General features: G+C 38.0%; 1 protein-coding gene across 1 annotated transcript in view; it reads left to right on the plus strand.

Moving 5' to 3' along the window:
- Positions 1 to 25,500, plus strand: part of si:ch211-195m9.3 — a 30,270-nt gene that overhangs the window by 1,777 nt on the left and 2,993 nt on the right. Inside the window, exons 2-18 of the mRNA XM_036215009.1 lie at positions 2,297 to 2,342; positions 4,767 to 4,807; positions 5,509 to 5,640; positions 6,266 to 6,442; positions 6,538 to 6,570; positions 8,342 to 8,518; positions 8,907 to 9,083; positions 9,179 to 9,211; positions 9,726 to 9,905; positions 10,125 to 10,138; positions 10,429 to 10,445; positions 12,912 to 13,015; positions 15,174 to 15,262; positions 15,711 to 15,835; positions 23,962 to 24,112; positions 24,205 to 24,349; positions 25,403 to 25,456. Of these exons, the coding sequence (XP_036070902.1) occupies positions 2,297 to 2,342; positions 4,767 to 4,807; positions 5,509 to 5,640; positions 6,266 to 6,442; positions 6,538 to 6,570; positions 8,342 to 8,518; positions 8,907 to 9,083; positions 9,179 to 9,211; positions 9,726 to 9,905; positions 10,125 to 10,138; positions 10,429 to 10,445; positions 12,912 to 13,015; positions 15,174 to 15,262; positions 15,711 to 15,835; positions 23,962 to 24,112; positions 24,205 to 24,349; positions 25,403 to 25,456 (1,695 nt within the window). The remainder of the gene's footprint in view (positions 1 to 2,296; positions 2,343 to 4,766; positions 4,808 to 5,508; positions 5,641 to 6,265; positions 6,443 to 6,537; positions 6,571 to 8,341; positions 8,519 to 8,906; positions 9,084 to 9,178; positions 9,212 to 9,725; positions 9,906 to 10,124; positions 10,139 to 10,428; positions 10,446 to 12,911; positions 13,016 to 15,173; positions 15,263 to 15,710; positions 15,836 to 23,961; positions 24,113 to 24,204; positions 24,350 to 25,402; positions 25,457 to 25,500) is intronic.

Below are 25,500 nucleotides of genomic sequence, written 5' to 3' on the forward strand. Positions count from 1 at the left end.
ATCCCAAAAATATATAATGGAAACCCACTAAATAACAATTAAAAAAATAATTCCTACACTCAAAATCTTGATGCTTAAAAAAATTACGCAATAAAAATTTGTATGTCATTCAAGTTTTACTTAGATAAAGAATACCTATTAATATGTTAAGAAATGAAACGTGTCAAAGGTTAAAAAAAGGAAAAAACCTGTAGCAATTTAAGTAGTATGCCTCACCCTTCCTTTTTTGGGGTTGGATTTAAAGGGTAACCAGACTCTAAATTAACTTTTTTTGGCTGTTGATCTCTATAAATGGGGCTTCAAAAGTGTTGTATGTTGGTCATAGCCAACTTTTTGACAACTTTAAATAAAACAGTTGAATTCTTCAAATTGAGTAAAAAAAAAAAAAAAAAATCGCCCGTGTGCTGCCCCCTACAGGTTGAATTGAACCATTACAGTTGAATTTTGTGATTGGTCAAATCATGTAAGTTTCAGAAGTCTGACATCATGATCTGCAGCTCCAGAAATGATAACAGTCCTGCCCCCAAGCCCCACCCCTCTGACTGGATATTCAAATTTCGGTAGTGGGTGGAGTCAGCCTTCAACTTCTTGGTTTAGGTACCCTTTAAATATGGATTTGTGAGATGTTTCTGTCAGGAGTCAGTCCTCTGTCTCCCCCTCTGGTCACTGGCGGAACCAGTCTCCAGAGTACTGATTGCACTTCATCTCCCAGCAGCCTCAGCCCACAGTTCTGGGATGCTGCTCAGCTGATTCTAATTTGCTAATCACCGACAGGAAACTTAAGCACTGCACAGAGCCTCACTCAGTGTGGAGTTGTTTGTCAGCATGCATTACCGAGCAGTTCAGCCTGACCTGATTTCCTGTTCATCTGCTTGTTTGTCGCCTTCCCCGACCCCTCCCTGGATCCTGACCACTCTGGTTTCTCTCTGATATTCCCATCCTCATTGCTAACTTTTGCCTGCCTGACCCTGTTTTATATTTAAGGACTTTCTGCTGTGTTAATAAACCCACTGTACTTGGAACCAGTCGTCCACCTGTTCTGTGACCGTTTCTGTCAGTGTGCAGCGCAGCAGTAAAAGCAGCTGTTTGGTTCTGACCTGAGGTTCCACCTTGATTCCTGCAAACTTCACATCTCTACTCTGCTATGTATCACAAAGAGATATAAGACAAACATTTGGGGCCAATCTCATTTAATAATTTTAAACTAACAGTAATGCTCGATGATTCTACTTTTATTGGTATACATGCAGTCTTGAAAATTGTAATCCATTTTTCTGGCTAAAGTTCTGAATGAGGCGCAGCTTGCTAGCAATCTTTTTAGTTCATTAAGAGTGGGTGAATACGTTTGTCTAATTCTTGGCTGGACATGAGACCTCCACATTTATGTTTTGGAACCACCAAATGAGGGGGTGTGGTGGTGAAGTGGTTAGGTTCAAATCCAGGCTGGGACCTTACGTTTTTTTCTGGCACTCAGGCTTCCTCCCACAGTCCAAAAACATGCTTTATAGGTTCATTGGTTACTCTAAAACAGGTGTCAAAGTCAAGGTCCGGGGGCCGAATCCTTGTAACTTGAATAACTTGTGATTAAGCAAAAAACACAATGAAAAATAATTAGGATAAGCAAGAATATGTTAAAAAGATGTATCACAGCAAGAATGGTTATTCTGTCCAATATAATGACCGAGTCATAGCTGTTTATTTTTAAAACAAATCTATGCAATTTTGGCTTTCTGTGACTAGCAAGTATTTCCCATTTAGAAGGGGGGAGGGGATTCTCTGTCCAGTTCTTATAGACAGTCACCGTCAACCAACAACAGCTAGGACAGGCTCTGGCAACCTAGTGACCCTGAAAGGGATACAGCGGTTTAAGAAGATGGATGGATTTAAACCAGCAATTAGGGAGAACAAACTTTGTGGTTTTGTTGTCACAGCTCAGGTCTGAGTCAACTATTGCAAATAAAATTGCTGACTTAACTTTCTTTTCTTGTTTCTTTATATCTAATCTTGTTGATTACTCTTTTTTTCTTCTTTCATAATCATTTTATTTAAATTTAAAAGCACTTTTTTGGTGTACTGTGGGTGTTGTAACTTAGTGTGCACCTCCGGGGCCAAAAATGATGAAATACTTGTTCCACAGGTTGTTGATTTTTATTGTTACATAGACTAGTACTGTAGCTCCAATAAGGACATTCTCACAGTATTGAAAGATTTAAGCCATTTACCAACATCCTGTTGCCAATGAAAGACTGTAAAGGAGTTGAGTTATTTAACTAACTAGCAACTTTTTTTTTGGCAGACATCATCTTAGAAGCACAAGCATCCCGCGGAAGCAGAAACCAAGGGTGAGTTTTCTCCTTTCATTTTCTCTTTCTAAATTTGTTCAAAGGCCATTTGGCAAAAAATGAAAAGCAGAGAAGTCCGGGAGGAGGAAGTACCAAAGTATTCATTCAATATTTAATTCTTGACTTATAGCAGTCAAATCTTTGTGCAAACAAACCTTTCTCTAGGTATTTCATCGCTTTATTCACTCAGGCACTTTAATGTGATCGACCGGATTCCCTTTGTGTAAAACACAGGAGCAAAGTAAACATTACAGAAGTAGCACCACTTTACAGAAAAAAAACAATGTTAGATAATATCTAATTGCGGAGTGTCTGAGTGCAGCTACCGATGAGGAAGTGGTGAAAGGCATGTATTCATGGGCGAAATGCAGGCTCAGATTGGAAAACGAAACCTTTCGTTGATACAGGCAACAGACGGTTAGATGCTACTGTGGATGAGCAACTTCACAGGTAAACAACATATCTAAAAGGTGAAGGTTTCCATGGTTGGTTGCTCTCACACACCAGTTTAAGCATTTCCTCAGCTACTTTTCTATTTGTCTGTTTTTTTTTTTCAGTCAGTTGACCATATAGACATGGCAACCTGTTGACGGTAAACATCAGAAAATTTAGATTTGTAGATAATTTGGAGGAATGTTCAACAACTACATCATTTTCCAGAAGAATATCAAAAACATTGGTGTCTACATGGTGGCTGTTATTATTTTTATGCTATTTGTGTTTATATATATTTTTTTAGGAGTGGTTTGGCCACATATACTTAAATGGCAGCCGGAATTAGAATTTTTCCAAAAAAGGTTCTAAATGAAGCTTTAAAATGCAAAAAATAAAGGAACAAGAGAACAAATATTTTTAGCTGCCATTCATTCATTCATTCATTCATTCATTCATTCATTCATTCATTCATTCATTCAGTCTGTTTGGGGCCACGGAGCTGCCGGCGCCTGACGCGAAGGCAGGATATACCCTGGACTGGGCAGACTTTTAGCTGCCAATTTATTAAAAATAAAAAATTAAATTAAATATACTGTTCATCAGCTGATCAAAAGTTGAAGACCACAGCCTTTAAAAGCAAATATCCTGTCAAGGGTTTTTGACGGCAAATTCATAAAATGTCATTTGAATGTGTTGTTAAGCTTCATATCATATCTCACAATGCACCATTGCTGTTAAGAACAGGAAAGTCAAGTGGTAGAGCCCAAAACATTTGAGAGGGAACTGGCTGCAGACAAGAAGGCGTCTGACATCATTTACCAGATCAAAATTATTAAAAAAAAAACTTTTATATAAACTTAGATCAGGAAAAAGCCTTAACTGTTAGCTTTGCCAGTTAAAATAATTTTTTTTTGGCCATTGATGTCTGCAACCAGGTCCTCTTGAAAAATGTCCTCGGCACTGAGCTGGAGGATCCAAAGAGCTGATTGACTGATTCTCCTCAGTGGAAGTGGTATAGACCTAGAGCAAGCTTACACATGACTGGCGACTGTAATTACGCTGAAAATGTGATTCAGACCAACTTGGAGCAATCACTGTTGTCTGACTCTAATGGTCTCACCCATATTGGCGAAAAATAGCAACTGAATTGTCTTAATTTCACAAGAGCCGGAGGGAGGGCATTTTTTTAATGCACCCCATCATCCACACCGCCTGATAAGGGACTTTGTTCAGGAGAATAGTCTCACTTCTTTAAATTCTGTTTTGAGGGCGTAGCAGGGTTTATTTGTGCGATGGTTCTAAACTTTTGATCAGGTGATGAACAGCCCACATCAGATTAATCGTTTTAAAGGAATTTCAAAATGTTTTGCTTCTTGCAGTAATTTATTTTAATTTTTACATTTTGTAGCTCTACTTAGAATCCTGTTCAAATCTAGCCAATTTCCTGACTAGTCTTAAGATCTGGAGTGAAGAAAACCATGTTACCCTACAACATAATAAATGTTGATCTTATGTTAATTTGTTTTAGCATCACAGAATGATTTACTAACTCAGTGTTTTATTTATTTATTATTATTATTTATTTATTTATTCATTTTACCAATGGTTGCTGTGTTGTGCTAACAGAAAGGACTTTCTCTGAAACAACTATGACTGGATCAAAGCTAATTAGACCACTAGATTATTCTGGAGACCAAACGATACACATAAAATACAAATTGCAAATATTTCATTATTTATTTTTAGGATTTTTAATCAATTTGTGTTACCTTGGTTCCTGTTTTGTTAAATTTCAAATCTTTTCCATTCAAAAGCAGAGTCAAACCTGAGTGTTTTCCACTTTAACCATCAGAGGGCACTATAGTAAAAGTCAGCAATGTGCAAAAGAATGAGCTCATTTCTCTGAGAATAATTAAAATGTTTGATATAACAGATGAACAGAGTCTAAGATCATGTTCTGTTTTTTTTTTTTTTTTTTTTTTTTTTTAGACGCTGTATAAATGGGAGAAAAGGTAGCCTCCATCCAGCGGGTAAGTTCTTCTGTAGAAATGATGCTCTAAATTCTGCAAGAACGAGCCGCCGTGAAAAAAATGAACCATTGAATGAATGACTCATGTAAAAGGAACAATTCATTTTCAGAGTTAATGCCTTTTAAATAGGATTGAAACAAATTGAAAGGTGTGTTAGAGAGAAAAATAGTAAATATCGACAAAGCAAAATGATTAACATGTATTTGTTTCAGAGGTAATCTCTCAGAACAAAACATTACTGATTCTGATGCCTGATATTCATGAGTTTGAAGGCACTTTATGAGCAGATGTAACCTCCAGTGAGGAAATGCAATCCATTTCTGCACTCTATTCCAATCTCAGTATGGGATTCCCGGCTCCACATAGCAATCAGGATGAATCACCCATCGTTTTTAGGATATTCCTATTTGAGGAGTAGCAGTTTCTAGGCTCTAGAATAAAAGGATATACGATTTCAACACGATGACCATTAAAAAGAAAAGTCTACGAGGAGTCATTCACGAACCTCTGTAGCGCCATTCTTCCTTTTTAGGAAAAATCCAGAGACTAAATCCAACTTTTAAAAAATCAAAACGGTCAAAAGTTTTGTTCACTGTGATTACAAAATTGTAAAGCATCCTCATCCAGCTGGAAGTAAAATGTACATCATTCCATTAACAATATGGTGTTTCTTTTGTCTGACTGGGTATTTCTCTCCTCAGACCAATTGACAAATGGTGTGAGTGAAGAGTTTGCGTACTGTGGAGGATGTGTGTACAACCGACTCAATGAAATATGCTGTAGCAACACTTTAAGGATCAAGCCTGCAGCCATGGCCCAGTGTTGTGGCAAAGGTAAACTTTTTGTATGGAAGCTTATGAGGAACAAAAAATGATAGATCGCATCCTCACCACCTACAATAACAGTTTCTACCCCATTTTTTTTCTTTTTTTCTATATTTGAGGGCATAAAGTACACAACATTCATGATTTTACCATCAGTTATTTTGTGAAAACATTTTGAATCCTCAAACATTGAAAAATTACTTAAGTTACAAAGTGCTTATTTTCATGTGAAAGCTCCTTAGCAGGTCAGTCTGCAGATTAGGTCAACTCGTATCAACTTGGCTTCCATCCACTTAGACCTCAGGATGCCTCCTGAAAAGGAAACTCATTTCAGACATTTAGTTACATTATCTCGTGCTTTCCTTATCGCACACAAAGCTCGAGACTGTAGATTTAAGGAGGAATGTAAACATTCAAGAAGACTGGAAATAAACGCCTTTTGACTTGACCCGGAAATCATTCAATATCCTAGTTGTGTTCTTCTGGAGTTTGTGACATTGTTTAGATCAATATTTCAGTCCTAGGGGAACGTATAACGAAAAACACAAAACCAAACCAATTATGAACTGGTCGGTTTTCAGGCAGTGCAGTGGTTTTCCATTCATAGCTACATGTTTTATGATTTTTCTTACAGATGCATTTGATGTAAAAACCCAGCTGTGCTGTGGTCCAACAGATGACAAGAAGATCCTGAATAGGATTTCTGATCACCACCAGTGTTGTGGTCATGAACAGTTCGACGAGCAGACTCAGTGCTGCTCGGACGACCTTAAAGTGGAAAATCACACAAACTGTGACAACAAGACTACAGGTCAGCCCCAAGACTGCGTGTTAACAGATTTACTATTGGCAGAAGATGATTTTATGAAAGAATATTGAATGTTGTAAATATTTTTGTGCCTATAGGGAGGACTTCAGTGATGGGACAATGTGGCACAAGTGAGTGGAATAATTAAAAAACTATGCATTTCTTTGGTATCAAACTACGTTCACACTGCCCTCGGCAACAAGCGTTTAAGTGGCCACTTCCAATGAAAAATCGATGTAAACGTGTGTTTCGGGGTCCGCATTCAAAACTTTTGCCTTCTGAGGTAGCTTTGCAAGTTTGAACACGTTTTTGGGATATGTAAAAACATGTTGCCATTGTACAGTCCTTGCAAGTTTAACTAGTGACTTCTATGAGAGCTGTGAAAGAAAAAGCCAGGAGGAAGATTTGGCTGATTTGAACCTGTCACAAATGGGCAGACAGCTGGATCCAAGTGCAGCAGGTTTTATTGGCACAGACAGGAGAACAAGAGTACAGCTGAAAGTTCACAAAACTATATCAGGGTCAGAGGTCAAACACAAGCATGAGGGCATGAGAGATCAACCAGAGTGATCAGGTTCCAGGGAAGGGTAGTTGAAGATGAAACAGAAAGGCAGGTCAGGTTGAGAACGCTCAGTGATGCAAACAGAGTGGCACAAACAAGACCCAACACAAATTCTTCTCCCTAGCCCTTCTCCTTCCCCGTTCATTTAGCCCTCCAAACAGAGAGTTATGAATTATGTGTCTCATAATTTGGACGTCACTTTCGTTTGATGATGTCACCAATAATTACCAGTCTGCCAGGGATAGGGTGGAGCTTCTGTGAGGTTAGCCCCTGCGTGTTCATTAATGAGGAAGAAAGCGATTGTTACACCCCATGTGGTGTCCAGGGCTTAACATAAAAGTAAATAAGAAGTGTGACAAAAACACAACAAATGTCTCCTTAAAAGTAAAAACAAATTTATTTACAAGAACAAAACACCAAAACAATAACCAAATGTGAAGCAAAAAGGCTTCAAGGTGAACCAAGGCCAAAATAACAAATAAAACACCAACTAACTCAACCCAGGAAGCTTACCTGCAAAAGAAACAGTAAAAGAATGACAAACAATAACGCCGAGGTCACACCGGACGTTCTGCTTCAATTCGGCGCCCATGTTAACCTAGGGCGTCGTTCAGACTAGGCGCAGAGCGGAGCAGCGCGGAGGGTCCGCGCGGTGCAGCGGAGCGTTTCGGCGTCTGGTCTATTTTTTCCGCGAGCAGCGAGCGCTCTGCATCAATACTGGCAGGAAGTTGCATCAAAATACATGAGAAAATCCGGTTTATTTTCAAAATAGAACCAATTTTTCAAAATAAAACACCGCGATTAACTAACGTGATCAGTGTTTTAACACACAATAAATATATATAATATATAATTATTTTCTAAATAAAATAAACACACAATCGCCATACGCACACATGTATCCCTCCGCCTGGAGGGTTGGATTAAAAAAAAATAATTCCGGACGCACTAGCACTGAAAATGCCCTTTCAAATGGAGGGGAAGGGAGAATGGGAAAAATTTGGACTGGGCCCAAGACTTCACACTAATTAGAACTCATTCCTTTGACTAAATACTGTTGGGAGTGACAACAGGGGTTGATGGGAAGTGTAGTGTGGAGACTGCTTGTACTTAGGTGTTGCATCCAGGTGATGGCCAGAGGGGGAGAATGGGGACGAATCATGACAGAACCACTTTGATATTTTGTACCAAGCCTCTTCAAACTTTATGTGATGGACATGCGCTAGTTAACACAAGAAGCCCCTCCTTACTTGTCAAGTGTTAACACCATGGACTAAACATGCGTTCAAGAATGCACACTTTTCCATCCATAACTACATGTTTTATGATTTTTCTTACAGGCCAGTATAATGTCAGCAGTCAACTGTGCTGTGGTCCAGAACATGACAAAAAGATCTTGAGAAAGAATTCCCCTTACAACCAATGCTGCGGTCACAAACAGTTCAACAAGCAGACTCAGCACTGCTCCGACGACCTTGAAGTAGTAAATATTACAAACTGTGGCAACAAGACAACAGGTTAGCCCCAAGACTGTATGTTAACAGATTTGTTTTTTGGGAGCAGAAAACTTTATAAAAAAAAATGTTGACTTTGTAAACATGTTTTGGCTTGTAGGGAAAACTTTAGAGATTAAAAAATGTAGTAACAGTGAGGGTTGTCAATTACAAGAGAAGCATTTTTTGAGTCAAACTATATGCTCACATTGCCCTTAGCAATGTGCGTTCAAGTGGCCACTTCCAATTAAAATTTCAATGTGCATAAATGCATTGGGGTTCCAAGTACAGAACATGTTAAATTGGAGTCTCAAGTTAAACCACGTTAAACCACCGATTATGAATTGGTCGCTTTTCAGACGGTGCAGCGGTTTTCCATTCATAACTAGATGTTTTATGATTTTTCTTACAGATACATTTGATGTAAAAACTCAGCTGTGCTGTGGTCCAACAGATGACAAGAAGATCCTGAATAGGATTTCTGATCACCACCAGTGTTGTGGTCATGAACAGTTCAACGAGCAGACTCAGTGCTGCTCGGACGACCTTAAAGTGGAAAATCATACAAACTGTGACCACAAGACTACAGGTCAGCCCCAAGACTGCGTGTTAATATTTGCTATTGGCAGCAGGTGATTTTATGAAAGAATATTGATTTTGCTGTAAATATTTTTTTGCTTGCAGGGAACACTTCAGTGATGGAACAATGTGGTAATGGTGAGTGGAGTGAATCTGATTTGTCACCATGAAAATCAATAAAAAAAACTGAGTTTAAGTTTAAAAACCCCACCAATCCACATAAAGAACCACTCCAATGAAAATCACGCCTGTGGTGTTTTTAACATATTCTAGTGGCATTTTTCGTAATTGGACAACATAAATAAAAACAAAAAAAGCTTAAATTTGAGTATCTATTTTTTATATTAATGTGATTAATTTGATTCATGTAAATCAAGAGCTGACAAAAATAGCATTGGAAAAGCTTGTACTCCACACTACTGGACCGCCCACAACTCAGAGGTGAATTTTCAATTAACTGCTGCCTGTCTGCAGATACTACGTCCTGGAAAATGACAGGTTTTTAGATTTTACATGTAAAGAACATAATCATAATCGAAAAACTACAAGGGATGCTTTTACAACAGATCAAAAGATGATTGGAGTGGGACTTTAATACTGATTGAGTGATTCTAAACTGCTGTGGTTTGAAGAGTTTTCATATTTTCTACAGGTCAGTATAATAAGACAGAGGAGCTGTGCTGCGGTCCGCATGGTAGCAAGATCATTTTGAAAAAAACATCTGAAAACCACTCGTGTTGTGGTCACAACCAGTACAACACCAAGACTCAGTGCTGCACTGATGCACTCGAAATTCATAATTGTTCTTCAAACAACTGTTCCCAAGATGCATGTAAGTTAAAAGTTTTAGTCCCAAGTTCACAATTTGTCATCAAACAGTCTTTTTGCAAACATTTTGTTTTTTTTGGGGCCTCTCACTGTGACGTTTGAGTCTTTCCATTAAATATATAGAGTGATCATTTTTTTTGTCAGTGTAAAAATAAACATTACCATGTAAATTTGTGTATAAAGTCTCCTTTTCACAAAAAACTGTTCATCTTTATGTTCATAGGTGTGCCATTAGAGGTAAGAAACTTTCCTTAAATTATTGGTTTGATTGTTGACTTAGCATGTTTATTGTAAATTACAAGTTCTATAAGTTGCATAAAACTACAACAACAAATAATGAATTAAATACAACAAATGAACAACAATTCTTTTGATTTTGTCATTTTTACTTTGCTTTGTATTGAACAGTGATCAATTGCTAATTGATAAATTGTATGGTCTGATTTGATATATCTTTTGTTTTTTTAAAGCACTATTTATTTTTAAAAACTTATATTTTGTCTTTTTCTATTTCATACAACCATCAGAAGCACAAATGTAAGAGGTAAGATAAAGTAATTTAATTTCTGTGCATCCATCCATCCAAAACTCCGTTTTACCACAGTGACCGTATGAAAGCCACTCCAATAAAAAAGTATGACATTTCAAGAAATGTAATATTAAAACTGTGTTCCTGAGTATTTTTTCATTGAAAACATAGTGAATCAGGAGCAGACGAGGAAAAAAAAACATTGGAAGAGGCAAAAACCACTGGAAACTTTAAAGCTGACTACAGTGGAGCTTTAAAACTCCAGTCTTGATAAACACCTGACACAGCTCCTCATCAGAGCCTGCAGAAGCCTGATGATGACAGCCATCAAAGGCAGGTGTGTTAGTGCAGGTTGAGCTTGAGAAACTGTGGAGGTGTGTGCCTCGAAGACCAGAGTTTGAAAACACAGATTAAGATCAGATAAAGTTGGAGTCACTCTTTAAATCATTTGTTCAAACTTGTTGTCCCCAAAAAGATCTACTGTTTCTCATCTGCTGAAGTGTGACACAAGTTTTATTTGACATTCAACAGTAACTGGCATGACGACAAACTCCAAAATGTTGCTCAATTTATCCTCTACAGACAACATTTAATGATTAAATCAATACAAGAGATACATAGTGTATATTTTGGTCTGTTTAAATTACAGTAAGACTTATAACTCATAGCTTGTTTATTTAAGACAGGGACATTAAGCAATCCAAAGATTATAGCATTTTAGGCTAATTTCCATCTTTAGCCCCTAAATATGTTGATGGTCCCTAATCATCACAGAAAACAGACATTAGCAAACACAGAACTACATTAACCCTTTAACACCGGAGCTACAGTGTTTATGTTCATTGATTTACTGTAATGGTACATTCACACTGAACGCGATTTGGGCGGCAGAAGCGGCGCGAAGGTCTGCCAACAGCTGGATTTGAGCAGCGAGGCGCGGATCGGGCGGCAGGTGCAAAATGAAACACACAAACGTTGCAGAAGCGGCTGTCATACAGACACAGCCCCTGTACCAGGAAAACCTTTTAATAATGATCATAACTACTTAACAATAAATAAACCTTATTCCTCGACATTGTATGTGTCTTCCATTTATTCTAAGTGAGACATCCACAGACAGAGCTGGTAGCTCCTCCCACATGCGCCCACGGCGTTTGGAACACATTATTTGACAACTGGCGAGCAGTGAATTCCTTGGGCGGTGAAAAAAGGGCGGGGCACGTAAATTTGTTGCACGATTGGCGTTCGGTGTGTATGCACCAAAACAGTTCAACCGTTAACAGGATCAACGTAATTCCAGCAGATTCTGAGGGGCAAAAGCGTCTGCTGGAATTAGGTTGATCGTGTTAACAGCTGAACGTTTACAGATTTTATTTCTAAGCGTCACCGGTGACACCTCAGGTGCTAGCAGAGTTAAAACCAGGGGTGAAACCTTTGAGACTCGAGGGCCACAAAGGGCTCTAAAATTTGACAGGAGGGCCAGATCAGGAGCAGATGATGGGCTTTGGTCATTTACAAAAAATAACATGGAATCTTGATGAAAACGTGCTTTAATTTGCATTGAATATTTAAAAATAAATTTTAAATTGGTACATTTAGGTATTTTTTGCTGTAGCTATAGCTGTAACTGTAGATTTTGTTCTTAATTTAGTGACAATTGAACCAATGAATTGATGTCCTTAAGGGGAAAAATTAGAGTAGGAGAAGTGTGTTGTTGGATTAATATGAAAAATGACTCACATGATCATCTAAAAAACAACACATCTTCCAACACCACATGAATGCAAAATAATTTCCTGCACCTAAACAAAGATAAATTATTTTTGTCGAGTGTGATTTATGGAGCAAAATCAGAATTACAGGGAAAATAAAATGTTATTAAGGATTATTCAACATGGCTTATTCCAGTTTGACGGGTCAGATTACATATCTTAACGGGTTGTATTTCGCCCCCGGGCCGTGGATTGTCTATCACTGCATTAAAGGGTAACCAAACAGGGAAGTTGGAGGCTGACTCCACCCACAGCTGAAATTTGAATATCCAGTCTGAAAAGTGGGGCTAAGGAACAGGACTGTTATCCTTACTGGAACTGCAGGTTATCACTTCTGAAATGACATTGACTTTTAAAGCCCCATTTATAGAGGTCAATAGACAAAAAAACTTTTAGGGTTTGGTTACAAAAACTGACAAAAAAAACTAGACAAATAACATATTCAGGCACCTTACTATCCAATTTGGCCCACAAGAATTGTGTAAAGTCTCATTTCTGTCACAGTCGCTGTGGATCTGCCCTCATTGAAAAAACAAACAAAAAAAATGTAAAAGGATTTATATGTCCACACAAACTACATGCAAACTGTGTGGTTGAAGGAAATACAGTTTTTGGCAACAACAACCTGCAATTTGAAAAATGTATTTCAATATGGTTTATTGTTTGTGATCGTGTGTGTTTATTCTCTTTTTTGTGTGCATTTCCACAGATCAAATCCAAACTCATGCTATTGTAGCTCAAAGTGCTGCAAACCACATAGATGTTCCTGCTGTGAGAGATCCCACACAAAGTCTTTGCTCCACTACCTCTCAGGTATATATTCTTAATGTATTTTCATTCAAAGTGAAACATAACCACATTCTGTTTATGCAGTAGCACAATAAAACATAAAGTAAAAACGTGCTAGAACAAATTGCTCACATTCTAACAAACATCGTTTGGCATAAAGCCTTCACTCTCACTTCTCTTATCAAGTGAGATTTAACTCAAAGCATCCGATTGTGACCCATTGAAAGTGAAGTAGCTAAAAACATTCAAATAAAATGAATTGTTTTATAGATAAAAAAAAATCAAAGTGGTGGGGTTATTGCTGTAACTTATTCAAACTGCAGGTTAACATCTAAAACGAAGGGTTTTTCCAAGAGAAACAGCACAGCAAACACACCCATTTCTCCCTTGAGGCACTGACTTTCCCAGCACTTCTGTTCAACTTTCCTTTTTACTTCTTCCTGATTGTCATCTTTTTATATAAACACTGTCAATGGATAACAAAAAAACTGATATTTAGTACTTTTTTTCACCCACACACACACATAAATAATACAATGAATAAAGTTTTAAGAATGACACAAACATACATTTTCACAAAGCCTGCTGCTTCAGTTTTTATTCAAGGAAATTAGCATATTATGCAGTGTCATGAGGAAAGATCAGCTCAGTTGCAATTATTGGAAAGTCCCTGTTTGATTTTTAATTTTTCACTGGATGCCAGCTCTGCAACAAAAAAGGCCAGTGGGCATAATTTCCTCCATTGACGCAGGCGTATGTTGATAAGGAAATACTGAAGATCTATCTGAGATAGCATAGGATAGCAGACTGGGAACTTTAAAAGAAGATTTCTGCTTGAAATCGATGTTTCCTTACTGCTCACCATGGTTAAATGCAAATAAAACACTTTGCATTGCACAACAAATGGCATTACGGTAAAGTTTATAGGAGATACTGTAAGACTGCAGCTCAGTCAACCGAGGAAATTGATTTATTTGCTGCTCAAGAGCCTTTAGGGCACCAGGTCTATCTCCTTTAGTTGTTTTAGCTATGAAATTGGGCCACCAACAGTGCAGAGCATTGTCAGGAGTTGCACTAGACAGCAGGTGTGGGTGGAGGCGAAGACTTTCGAAATAAGGCCTGGTGTTGAGATTTTTTTTTCCAGGAAAAAAAATAAAAAAAACATAATGAAAAGATTGATATTCTGCGAAAGGTTTGGCAACTCATGGCCTGGAGGGCAGCAGTGTCTGTATTATTTCCAGATATCCAAGCTGCACTCATGACTAATCAACTGGTTCAGGTGTGGGAAGACATGCAGGAATGCGGCCCTCAAGGCCTGAAGTCAGACTATTGGGGACTGGTGGTTATTTTGTCTGATTTGGGAACAAAAAAGCTTGTTCAGAGAAAACGAGGTGGGCGCTATCATCCGTCTCAGGCCAACAGTGAGGCATCCTGATGCCATTCATGTGTGGGGTTGATCTTATAGGGAGAGGGCTCCTTTACAATCTTGCTTAAAGAGTTGAGCCACAACCTCCCCCGAGAGCAACTCCTCCCAAGCATCCAACATCAATCTGATGATGAATAAGTCATTTTCCAGCATGATGGAGCACCTTGCCATAAAACAAAAGTAATATCCAAATAGCTCAAGAACAAAATATGAATATGTTGGGTCGGTGGCTTGGACATTCTCCAGGTTTTAATCCCATTTGGAACTTGTGGTCATTCCTCAAGAGGAGAGTGGTCAAACAAAAACTTGACAAATTCTTTGATACATTAATGGGATGCCATCAGTCAGGATTTAGTCCTGAAAAGAAGGGTCATCACTGAACTGTTGCATGAACTCAGTGTGATTGCCAATAAAAGCTTTTGACAAATATGAAATACTTGTAACTAGATTTTGGTGTACTATACAAAAAAACAGCTGACAAACACCTTAAAAACCCTGAAGAAAATTTGAAATTATTGTGTCATTCTCAAAACATTCGTGGTAAATGGGTAGTCTCAGAAGTGGAGCTTAACATTTCAAAATTTCCTGATTTTAATCTTAAACACGTGGAACTTCTGGTTTTATTTGTGCAAAAATGTTTTCCGCCCATTTTCCCTTATTTTACCACAAAAATCTTGGTTCTCACACCCTTCATAGTGTTTGTACTTCTCTTTCCCACATTCTTTATCCACCCACTTGACATTTTTTCCTGCTTAGGTCGACAGAGTAAACCCATCATGTGCAACCCAAAAGAGAAAATCTGCTGCGATGGCTGTGTGTCAGACCGGAAGCCCTGGATGGATCAAGTAAAGTGTTATTTCTGTTTATGTTGTGTTAACATTTCTCTTTGTGACATGTTAACTGTTAGGCTGATAAAAACTACTTCACACGTTATTTTTAGGACATTTATGGCCAATAATGAAAGAATCAGGTCAGATGTCAGTTGTACATATTAGCTTTTTCTGTGACTCTTAAAAAAACAGGAACCGCTTTGGTGCAGATTTGTCCAAACCTTTTCAAGCCCCACCTTCCCTGAATACAGTTGACTTTTTTTCAATCTGAAACGTTGACGCAGTCTAGCAGTACCACCAATTTGAAAGGACTTTCCTCTGTTAAAAACGGGATCTTGTGCAAAATAATTCAATGCATTTGACTTAGTTTCAGGGTTTGTTTTTTTTATTCAATCCATTTTTTGATCAACAAGCCAAGTAATTTTCAAGAATAGTTATTTAAAAGTGTTTTTTCTGATTCAAGTGTTGTGGAGTCACTCCTGGAGTTCTCTGCTGCAACAACACCTTACACAAGGATGTACAAGGACAACACTGCTGTGGCTCATCCGTCTATGATCCTGCAAAGCAGATCTGCTGCAATGGGCACAGGTAATTGTTTTAACTGGTGTCTTTGTGATGCTGAGGAAATTCTCTGGGCTGCGTAGAGGTTTAGTGGTTAGCACTTTCGTTTCACAGCGAGGTTTCTCTCTGTGAGAAGTTTGCATATTCTCCATGTGCATGTGTGGTTTTCTCTAGGCACTCAGCTTCCTCCCAGCCCCCAAAAACATGCATTATTGGTTACATTAGCCAAAATCTGCCCTGTGGGCCAAATACAGCCTCCTTTTAAGATTTCACCTGCTCGCAGGTTCCTGTCTTGGATGTCGAAAAGGGGGGTGGGTAAAAGGCTGATTCTAGATCCTCGTTCCCACTGAGGAGTCTGGTAGGGTTCGGTCCGGTTGGGTATTTTGAGCGTTTCCATTGTAAAATTGACACCTTAAACTGTTCCGAACCGGAACAGTCTATGGGTTCCTGATCGACTGCAGGTCCACAGCGAGAGGGAACTGGGTCGGTTGGGGTGGAGCTGCTGTATCCGCCCGCTGATTGGTTGAAAATTATGACATTAGAAAGCACCAGTATAGAGCGAAGCTAGCAATTCCATTTTCCTCTTTACGGCGGTGTTCTTCTTAGCCGCCCGCAATCTCTTGCAAACAACATTAAATTCCTCCAGAATTCCCGTATCCTCCCAGAGAGAGACACCCGCCAGAATTAACTGTCATTGTAAAATTTTTGTTATTTGTGAAGAAATGAAAAGTATCCCATTGCAATAGACTTTCATTAAGTAGTTCATTTGCATTCAATGTTATTATGCTGCCGATTCTCACTCCCAACCCGTCATATGTATGTTTCAGGCCCTCTCTGGGTTACTTTTTGATGTTTTGGGTGTCAATTTGTTGTTGTTTGACGTACTGGCTGTTCCCATTAAATCACGGGTCCCCAACTCTTTGGACATGCTACCAGACGTGGTAACGGATGCGGAATTGTTTTCGGGGTTAGGGTACTGGTACACCTGGTTGTGGACCCCTGATTAGCAAACACATTTTTTCCCTGTCTGTGGTCCGGTACCAAGCAGCCCCTAGGACCGGTCACAGCCTGGAGGTTAGGGACCCCTGATTTAATGGAAATAGCCAGCACAACAACAAACTCTGAGTTGGGGACACCCAAAACACCGGGCCAGAACCATACCTTCATATATGTCAAATATGGACGGAGAATGTGTTTGATTATAAGGATTCAAAGATTGTTGGTTGGCCCGTATAAATTTTCACCTCACCAAAATATGGCCCACTTTGTGAAATAGTGTACTTGTGGTTATGTGGCCCTGCGATACATTGACGACTTGTCCAAGTTGTACCACCTGTCTTTCTCCAACAGTAGCTGAGATAGGCTCCAGCAGCCCCATGACCCTGAAAAGGAATAAGAAGTTTTGGTAAATGGGATAGGGTGGGAGGAAATCCACTGCCAAGTTTACAAACAGTCAAATTTGTTTCTGTTCAGTTTAGTTTAGTTATTTCATTTTCATAGCACACAAAAAAATTATCTTGTCCCTGGTAAAAATGAAAGGGGACAGAAAGAAGAAGACATACTGTCTCTGCCCCATTTAACGAAATCAATCAAGCTTTTTTAACCAGATCTATCTACTTGTGTTTTGACATTGATATGTCAACTGGCTGGCAAAAGCAACAAAAGCAGACAATTAAAAACACATTAAAAAAAAACAAGAAGGGAGCAAACAGCCAAAACAACAAGAAAATAAAACAAATCAACCAAGTACCTCAGAATTTTTTTTAATTTATTTAACTCGTTCCCAATGACCTTATAATTCAAATTGTGAGCATTTGTTTTTTCACATTTTTTTTAATGTAACTGTTGAACTGGACTCTTTTATTGATTTTTTAAGATTATTCCATAATCTATTACCCTGCACCGAAACACTTTTTTCCTTCATTTTTGTTCTGAGTTGTGAGGGCTGTGGAAGAAAAGCAGACAGGAGTGGTCTAAACGCATTCCTCTAAAGTGTCTGAGAAACAAATGTCTAGTCTGATAACTCCCCTACTCCCAAAAGTCTTCGTATTTTTTCAATTATTGGTGCTTACAGCCTCAACACTGCCAGATTACTTTCTGAAGAGACTCTGTCTGAGTTTAAATGATTTATTCTGTTTCCCTCCGTCTGTGTTTGTCTTTCGTCTGCATAGATGGCCTGTTAGAAAGCTTCTCCTAACATGATCTGAGAATATATTTAATGAGCATGGGGCCAAAAAGGAAGAAATTAAAGTTTTACTGTGAGTTTTTGTAGTAAAAACACGTTCTTACAAAAGTGAACTATTAGAACTTGTGTGTTAATTTATTAAAAAGCTAAAGCAGTGTTGGAGGATGTGTACAGCTACATTACTTTAGTCCTCTTTTTGCATTGACTGCTTTTTTCTATTTTCATTTAACAATATGAATGTATCCTTTTTTTCTGGAAGTAAGGGACTCTCAGTTTTTTGCTTTAACTCCAGAATCTTCATATCAATGTGATCATTATCCCTTCTTCAGAAAGCAGAAATTGGAATACTACAAATTTCAATACTGTCCCAATTTTATGACAGAATGACACATTTTTTAGGGACAAAATAAAAAACATTAGACAAACAACTGTTTAACCAACTACAAGTTCAGGATATGAATCCTACCCACTAGAAACCAGTATAAACCCCATGGCTCAGTTTCAACCCATAAACAGTAAAGAACTGCAGGACATTCTATGTCAACTGAACTCCTCCTCCTGCTGTCTGGATATTCTACCCAAAAACGTTTTCAAATAAGTTTCAAATATCCTGGAGCCAGCCTTGTTCCAGATTGTGAACTTGTCTTTAACATCTCGTGTTGTCCCAGATTCACTGAAAACAGCTGTTATCAAACATCTCCTAAAAAAGGGCAGTCTAGACAAAACACAAAGGAGCAACTGCAGACCGACGTAAAACCTGCTATTTTTAGATAAGATAATTTTAAAAAACTGTTTTCCATCAGTTAAATGAACTCCTAATAAAAAACAACTGCTATGGTGTCTTCCAGTCCGGCTTCAGACAGAACCACAGCACTGAAACGGCCCTGACCAAAGTGACTAATGACATACGTTTAAATACAGACAGTGGAAATATGTCAGTGCTAGTTTTACTGGATACAGTTTTACTGATACAGGCGTCCACACAATACTACTCAGACGACTGGAAAATTGGGTGGGTCTCACTGGGCCAGTTCCAAACTGGATCAAAACGTACTTAGAAAACAGGAAATGTTTTGTGTCAATTGGTAACTTCACTTCTGAGCCAATAGAAATTACATGTGGAGTGCCCCAAGGCTCCATCCTGGGACCTCTTCTATTTAACATCTACATGCTCCCACTGGCCCAGGTTATAAAGAATAACAACATTAGTTACCATAGCTATGCAGATGACCCACAGATATATATTACACTGACACCACTCCAGTTCTGAGGTCTTTACACTGGTTACCTGTCTGTCAGAGGATAGACTTGAAAGTTATGTTACTAGTTTATAAAGCTTTGAATACCTCCTGACCCAGTATGTACCAGCCAAATCTCTCCGGTCATCTAGATATGGTCTTTTATCAGTTCCTAGAGTTAGAACTAAACATGGAGAAGCTGCATTCAGCTTCTATGCTCCACAGATCTGGAATAGACTTCCAGAAAACATTAGATCTGCAGAAACACTCAGTAAATCCAGGTTAAAGACTCACCTGTTCTCAGCTGCATTTGGGTACTATTCCAAAGTTTATATCTGCACTGTTTATCTATGCTTGATTTAAATCAAGTTCTTTTTACTTTCTTTTAAATTCATTTTAATTATCACACCTTTACTATTCTTTTGATTGTTTCTTTTAATGTTTTATGTAGAGCACATTGATTTGTCTCGGTACATGACATGTGCTACACGAAAAAAGTGCTTTGCCACAGTGTTTTTTAATACATTGCCATTAATACCACTGTTTGAAAAATGTCTTACTATTTAAAACAAACTAGGTGAAAATGTGCTAATCTTTACCATCATCCTAACTATAAACCTATGCAGTGGCAGACACTATGCTCAAGAGCCAAAAATATAATTCCACATACAGTAGTCTGCTTGATTGTTATTTTGGTTTCTTCCTTTCTGACAAACAATCAACTTTGGAAATATGATTTGCTGTCATTTTTACTTTCTCTTCACTGATGCAAGACTCTGTATTTACTGGGACTTGAAAACACATTTATTCTTCTGCTGAGTCAACTTTTGTGGTCCCAAGGATCCTTACACAATTTGTACTCACATCCTAAGAGATTAAAAATATGAGCTCATCATCATAAATATAATAATTCTTCTACAACTACCAAACATAAAACTGTGAGCTCTTCAGGGTGATAACAGTAACAAGCTATGTTCACGTCCACTGAAATTCCACACCACCCACCTTTAAGACAAGACGACCCTTTGATGATGTTAATTTGTCTGCCCACGTATTCCCTATATTTGCCAGCACAAACATGTCAGAGATGAACATAGCAGCTTTTATAGAATCCAGATAAACAGCTGGACATTCTTTTTCTCTTTGTATCTCAATAACTGTGCCAAAGCCTTTTTGGCTGAACCCTTGGAAAATTTGGAGTTCTCTCTTCATGCTTTAAAATGTTCTCTGGGGCTCCGGTCAGGTGGTTGTTTTTGTTTGACCCTTCACAACACTAAGTTCATAAATTGCTGACTTTTTAAGCTTGATTTTATAAGCTGTTTAAGTATAAACACAGGCACGGTAACTCTTTAGCACAATAGCAGCTTTGTTGCTTTTTTCCCATGGTAAACTTCTACTGGGAAAGTTTTCTGTCAGGAAGGAAACAGTGTCAGTTCAATATGCTACTGTCTTTGACAGAATGCCCCAGGGTAAAATCTGTCAATGTTAAACTTTATTTCCTACAGCCTGTGTGTAACTCCGGTTGCGGTTACATTCATATAACTTGGGGAGCAGGAACTGTGTTGACACGTTTTTCAACAAAAGAGGGTCATTCCTTTTATGCAATTTATTTTCTTGCACTACTGAAACAATGAAAAAGTAGAAAATAAAAGCCATAAAAAAATATATTTTTAAAGGAAAATAAATGTACTAAACATGACAATAACAAGTTCTAACCTTAATTTAGTTCCATGCTTCCAGAGTTCTAAATAAAAAAAATGCATTTATCCAATGGAAGGAAACAGCTGCATGAGCAGAGAATGACAGGCACATGCATGCATGAAATACAACAAACAACACAATTTCAGCCAACAGTGTGTTTTAGCAGATTGTCTTGAAATCTGGAGATTTTTTTTTTTTGTTACATTAATGCATCCTTTAAATATTAACTATTGAACCCTGTTATGTGTTGAATCAACAAATACAGTAAATTAACGTCCATAAGCACAGAATGCACTTGTGCGCTTTAATACCTATAACACAGAAGATGAAAAAATGAATACAACAAACCACTTATTTACACATTAGTGCAGTCAGCCAGATGCAATGGATACCATTGCGAAAACCGAACATGAACGTTTGTTTTCAGCTACAGACCGGCTCATCTATGCCACATTACAAATTTTGTTAAGGCATCATCGAGTTCACAGGTCATCAATGTAGCTGGAGAGTGGAGTCTCATCACATGCAGTTTCCCTAAAGCTAGTTATACAGTTCATGGTTGTTTATTTTTTGATGACTTGCCTTGATGAAGTGCACACTGGTGTGGACGGGTCAATCTTTTTAAACACATGAACAACTTTTGGGTAGCATTAGAAGGTCATCAACATCTGTATTCAAGAGGAAGGCCAGTGATTGATGCGGCATTTTTTACTGGAAGTCTAAATAAATGTGGACTGAGTTAATTATAAGACAGTTGCAGGATTTTCAAATACTAATACTTGGACTCGAAATTTACCGTGCTGCCTATTTTCTGGCTCTACCCTCCTTCACTGCAAAAACAGGACCCAGAGAAATAAGTAAAAAATCCTTACCCCATTGTCAGATTTTATTGTATTATGCAAAAAAAAATAAATAAATAAAAAAAATCTGCCGATGGGATAAGAAAAATGGTCATGGCACAAATTCTTATTTTGAGAAAAAAAAAATTCTCAAATTATAATTTTTCTATTGAAAAACTTTAATTGTCAAGATTATTTTCTTGCAAAACAAATAAGACTTTTTTTTTTCTTGAAGGATATTTTTTCTTTTGTAAAATTTATTTTTTGCGGCGTTGCTGCCTTTATCTTAATGCATCATTTGAATGTTGAACATTGATCCACCATCAGTGTGTGAATGTGTGTGTGACTGTAAAGCACTTTGGGTCTTCGAAGGAGGGTAGAAAGTGCTATAGAAGTATACATCATTTACCTTTTAATGCCTGAATCAGGTGTTTCTTCAACCTGATTCTATGAATAAACCTGATTCCGGTAACCTGCAGATGAGAGCTATAAAACAGGAATGGTGGTAGATCTTGAGGACCAGAGTAGGGCAGTCCTTCCTCACAGGATCCTTGTTTTGACCAATAGAGGGCAGCAACAGCTCTGGGCATATGAAACATAATTTTAGGACAAGAAAATGCAGGGAATGTAGCAAAAAAATCTATTTATTTTGGAAGCTGACTTTTACTGTTGGATTATTAGAGAATAAGCTGAATGTGTGCGCAATGGTTTAAAAAGTGAAAGTTAATCACAGATTAGACAGACTGGACCAGGAAAAAACTCATGATGTGGGGGAATAGCAGCATTGTAAACATCTTCTGTTTCAGCAAGGAAATGTAATTTTCTTCAGAATAAACTATCCAGGCACAGAAGTTCCAGTCACACAAGAAACGCATCCAATTCAACATGTGGAAGTCAACGTCTAAGAAACAGTTGGAGGGAAAAAAATGGGTCAAAGCCTGAGAAGAATCAACCTGAAAATACAGTTCACAACACGCCTGATTTAAAGAGAAAGACATTTTCTTTAGTGCATGATTACATATGTAATTCACAAAACTTGAAAGGGGATAGGGTGCAGAGAGGCTGTAATGAGCCACGGGCTAAACCACAACACTGTATTTTGAAGTGCAACTTTTGATTAATTCAACCATTTTTTGTCACACATAGTTCAGTGAAAACTCTTGTTTTGAGATATAAATCAGTGTCCTTCCTTGATAAGGATCAATATTTGCTCATCATGATGACCAGTGTTATATGTGAGCTCTACAAAAACAGCTTTTTCAGTAAAGAGAAATAATGTTTGCTCTTTGGTTATAGAGACATTGTCTGTGTCCCACATCCATAAAATTCTCCTCATAACACATGCAATTCATTGGAGGGGGGATGTATTTTTTAAAATTACATTCAAAAATACTAAAGTAAAGTTTAGTGATCTGGTTTATATGATGGTTGCAGTTTATAGGTTCCCACTAACTGTGAGGACACATGACCTGTTGAATGACAATGGGCTAATTTCATGCTAGTTTTTCCCACTCCAGGATGGATTTACTGTAACCACACTTTGGCCTTAACAAATTACTTTGAAAAGCTGGACAAAAATCAGCCTGACACTTGTTGGAACAGTTCTAGGATTTGATTGTTATCTGTCAATCAAAAGACCCTATATCCTTGGCAAATATAAAGCTAAAGTGAATAATTTCAATTACAAAGCCAAGCATTAAGTTAAAAAAAAAAAAAAAAAATCTTTGGGGGCAAATTTTGGATAATAATTATTGTCACATAGGGGGAAAAGCCACATGAAACCAGACTGTAAACACAATTTGATCAAATAAAGTGTGTAATTTTACATTTTAGTAAATGGGAAGTAAACAGTTTACCACAACTCTGTTACCGCACAGAGGACAAATTACCCTTTTTTTCAGCTTATTCTCTTTTAAAAGTTGGGTTCAAAGTGTCAAAAAACTATATCATGGCAGAAATTTGCCTCAAAAAACCAGGATTCCCTAATATCTAACCTTAGTTATGAAACGTTTGTGGTTTCTGAGATTCAAAAAAGCAGCAAAAACACTCACCATCACATGCAGAGAAGTCTGCTTCTATTCATCCTCTTTTGATGGTTTGTGTTGATGCAGAGACAGTAAAAGCATGAAAGTGCCTCATTTGACCTGTACACATCTCTAACCACTGTTTCTGTGTTTATTTACTACCCAGCTACCCCAAAACCTTTTTTCACTGCTGCGGGAAGAGCGCCTACAATATTTCTGACCCACTGAAAAAATGCTGTGGAGGAACTTTGTACAACCTGACAAAAGAGCAGAGCAATGACGCACAGTGCTGTGGGTCCCTCCTCAAAAGAAAAGAGGTATTTGTTTGAAAACCAACATCAACCAACATAAATACATGCATAAATGGTTTTATTGGCCTAAAAAATGATTTTTTTGTCTCCATAACTAGGAGGTTTGCTGCTCAAGTGAATACAAAGCGATGATGTACTATGTTGGGGAGGATTTCAAATGCTGTGGTCACCACTACTACAACACTTCTCTTTGGTCGTGCCACAGAGGAAGACTGAGCCCAGGTCAGAGTGGCGACTCAGCAGGTAAGTAGAGTCCATTTATGTTTCATCAATCTTGCTTTTTTTTTTTTTGTAATGGCTGCTACATAGTTTTGAATGCTGGAAGACAGTCGACCTGCAGCAAAAAATGCTTGACGTCTTGCAGAACTTTCACTAGTTTTCAAAACCCAAAAGCACTTTACATAAAAATTATTAAAACACGAATCAGAAATGTGTTTCAAAACAAAAACAGAACATAAACCGATCACTGCTCCCTCCCCATCTCCCCCAAATACAACCCCAATATTGAAACTAAACAGAGAGTTTAGAACTGGAGCTCTAAAGAAACAGTCTGGCTTGGTAAAGGAGAAAAACCTGAAATCAAAGCATCAAAGGAACATTTCTGATAGTCTTGATTTTTAAATTAATGGTTAAATTATTTCAATGTCTTTTAAATGCTTATAATTTTACTTAGTCCATACACTCACGTGGCATCTGTTGTGTTCTTCTGCTGCTGTAGCCCGTCTGCGTCAAAGTTGGACTTGTGTGTTCCGAGATGTTCTTCTGCGGTTGTAACTAGTAGTTATTTGAGTTCTTGTTGTCTTTCTATCAGCTGGAACCAGTCTGTCCGTTCTCCTCTGGCCTCTTGCATTAACAAGACATTTCTGCCCACAGAACTGCTGCTCACTGGATATTTTCTCTTTTTCTGACCATTCTCTGTAAACTCTAGAGGTGGTTGTTAGTGAAAATCCCAGTAGATCAGCAGTTTCTGAGATACTCAGACCAGCCCGTCTGACACAAACAACCATGCCTCATTCAAAGTCACTTCAATCACCTTTCTTCCACATTCTGATGCTCAGTTTGAACTGCAGCAGATCGTTTAGGTCCATGTCTACATGAGTAAATGTATTGAGTTGCTGCCATGTGATTGGCTGATTAGAAATGTGTGTTAACGATCAGTTGGACAGGTGTGTCTACTAAAGTGGCCATTGTGTAATCATGATTTCAATACAATAACTGTAATATTTATGAATGAGAACTGTTTGGGTTTTCTTTTCAGCTGCTTTTGGTTATAATTCATATTTTATTCTTTTACAGAATCCACCCTTCTGTCAATTAACAATCTGGACAAAGCACAACTTTGCAAGAAGAGTAAGTCTTCAGTTTAAGTACTATATGATCAAATTAAAGTTCGT

Source organism: Oryzias melastigma, linkage group LG13 (genome assembly GCF_002922805.2).
Source record: "Oryzias melastigma strain HK-1 linkage group LG13, ASM292280v2, whole genome shotgun sequence".
Lineage (NCBI taxonomy): Eukaryota > Metazoa > Chordata > Actinopteri > Beloniformes > Adrianichthyidae > Oryzias > Oryzias melastigma.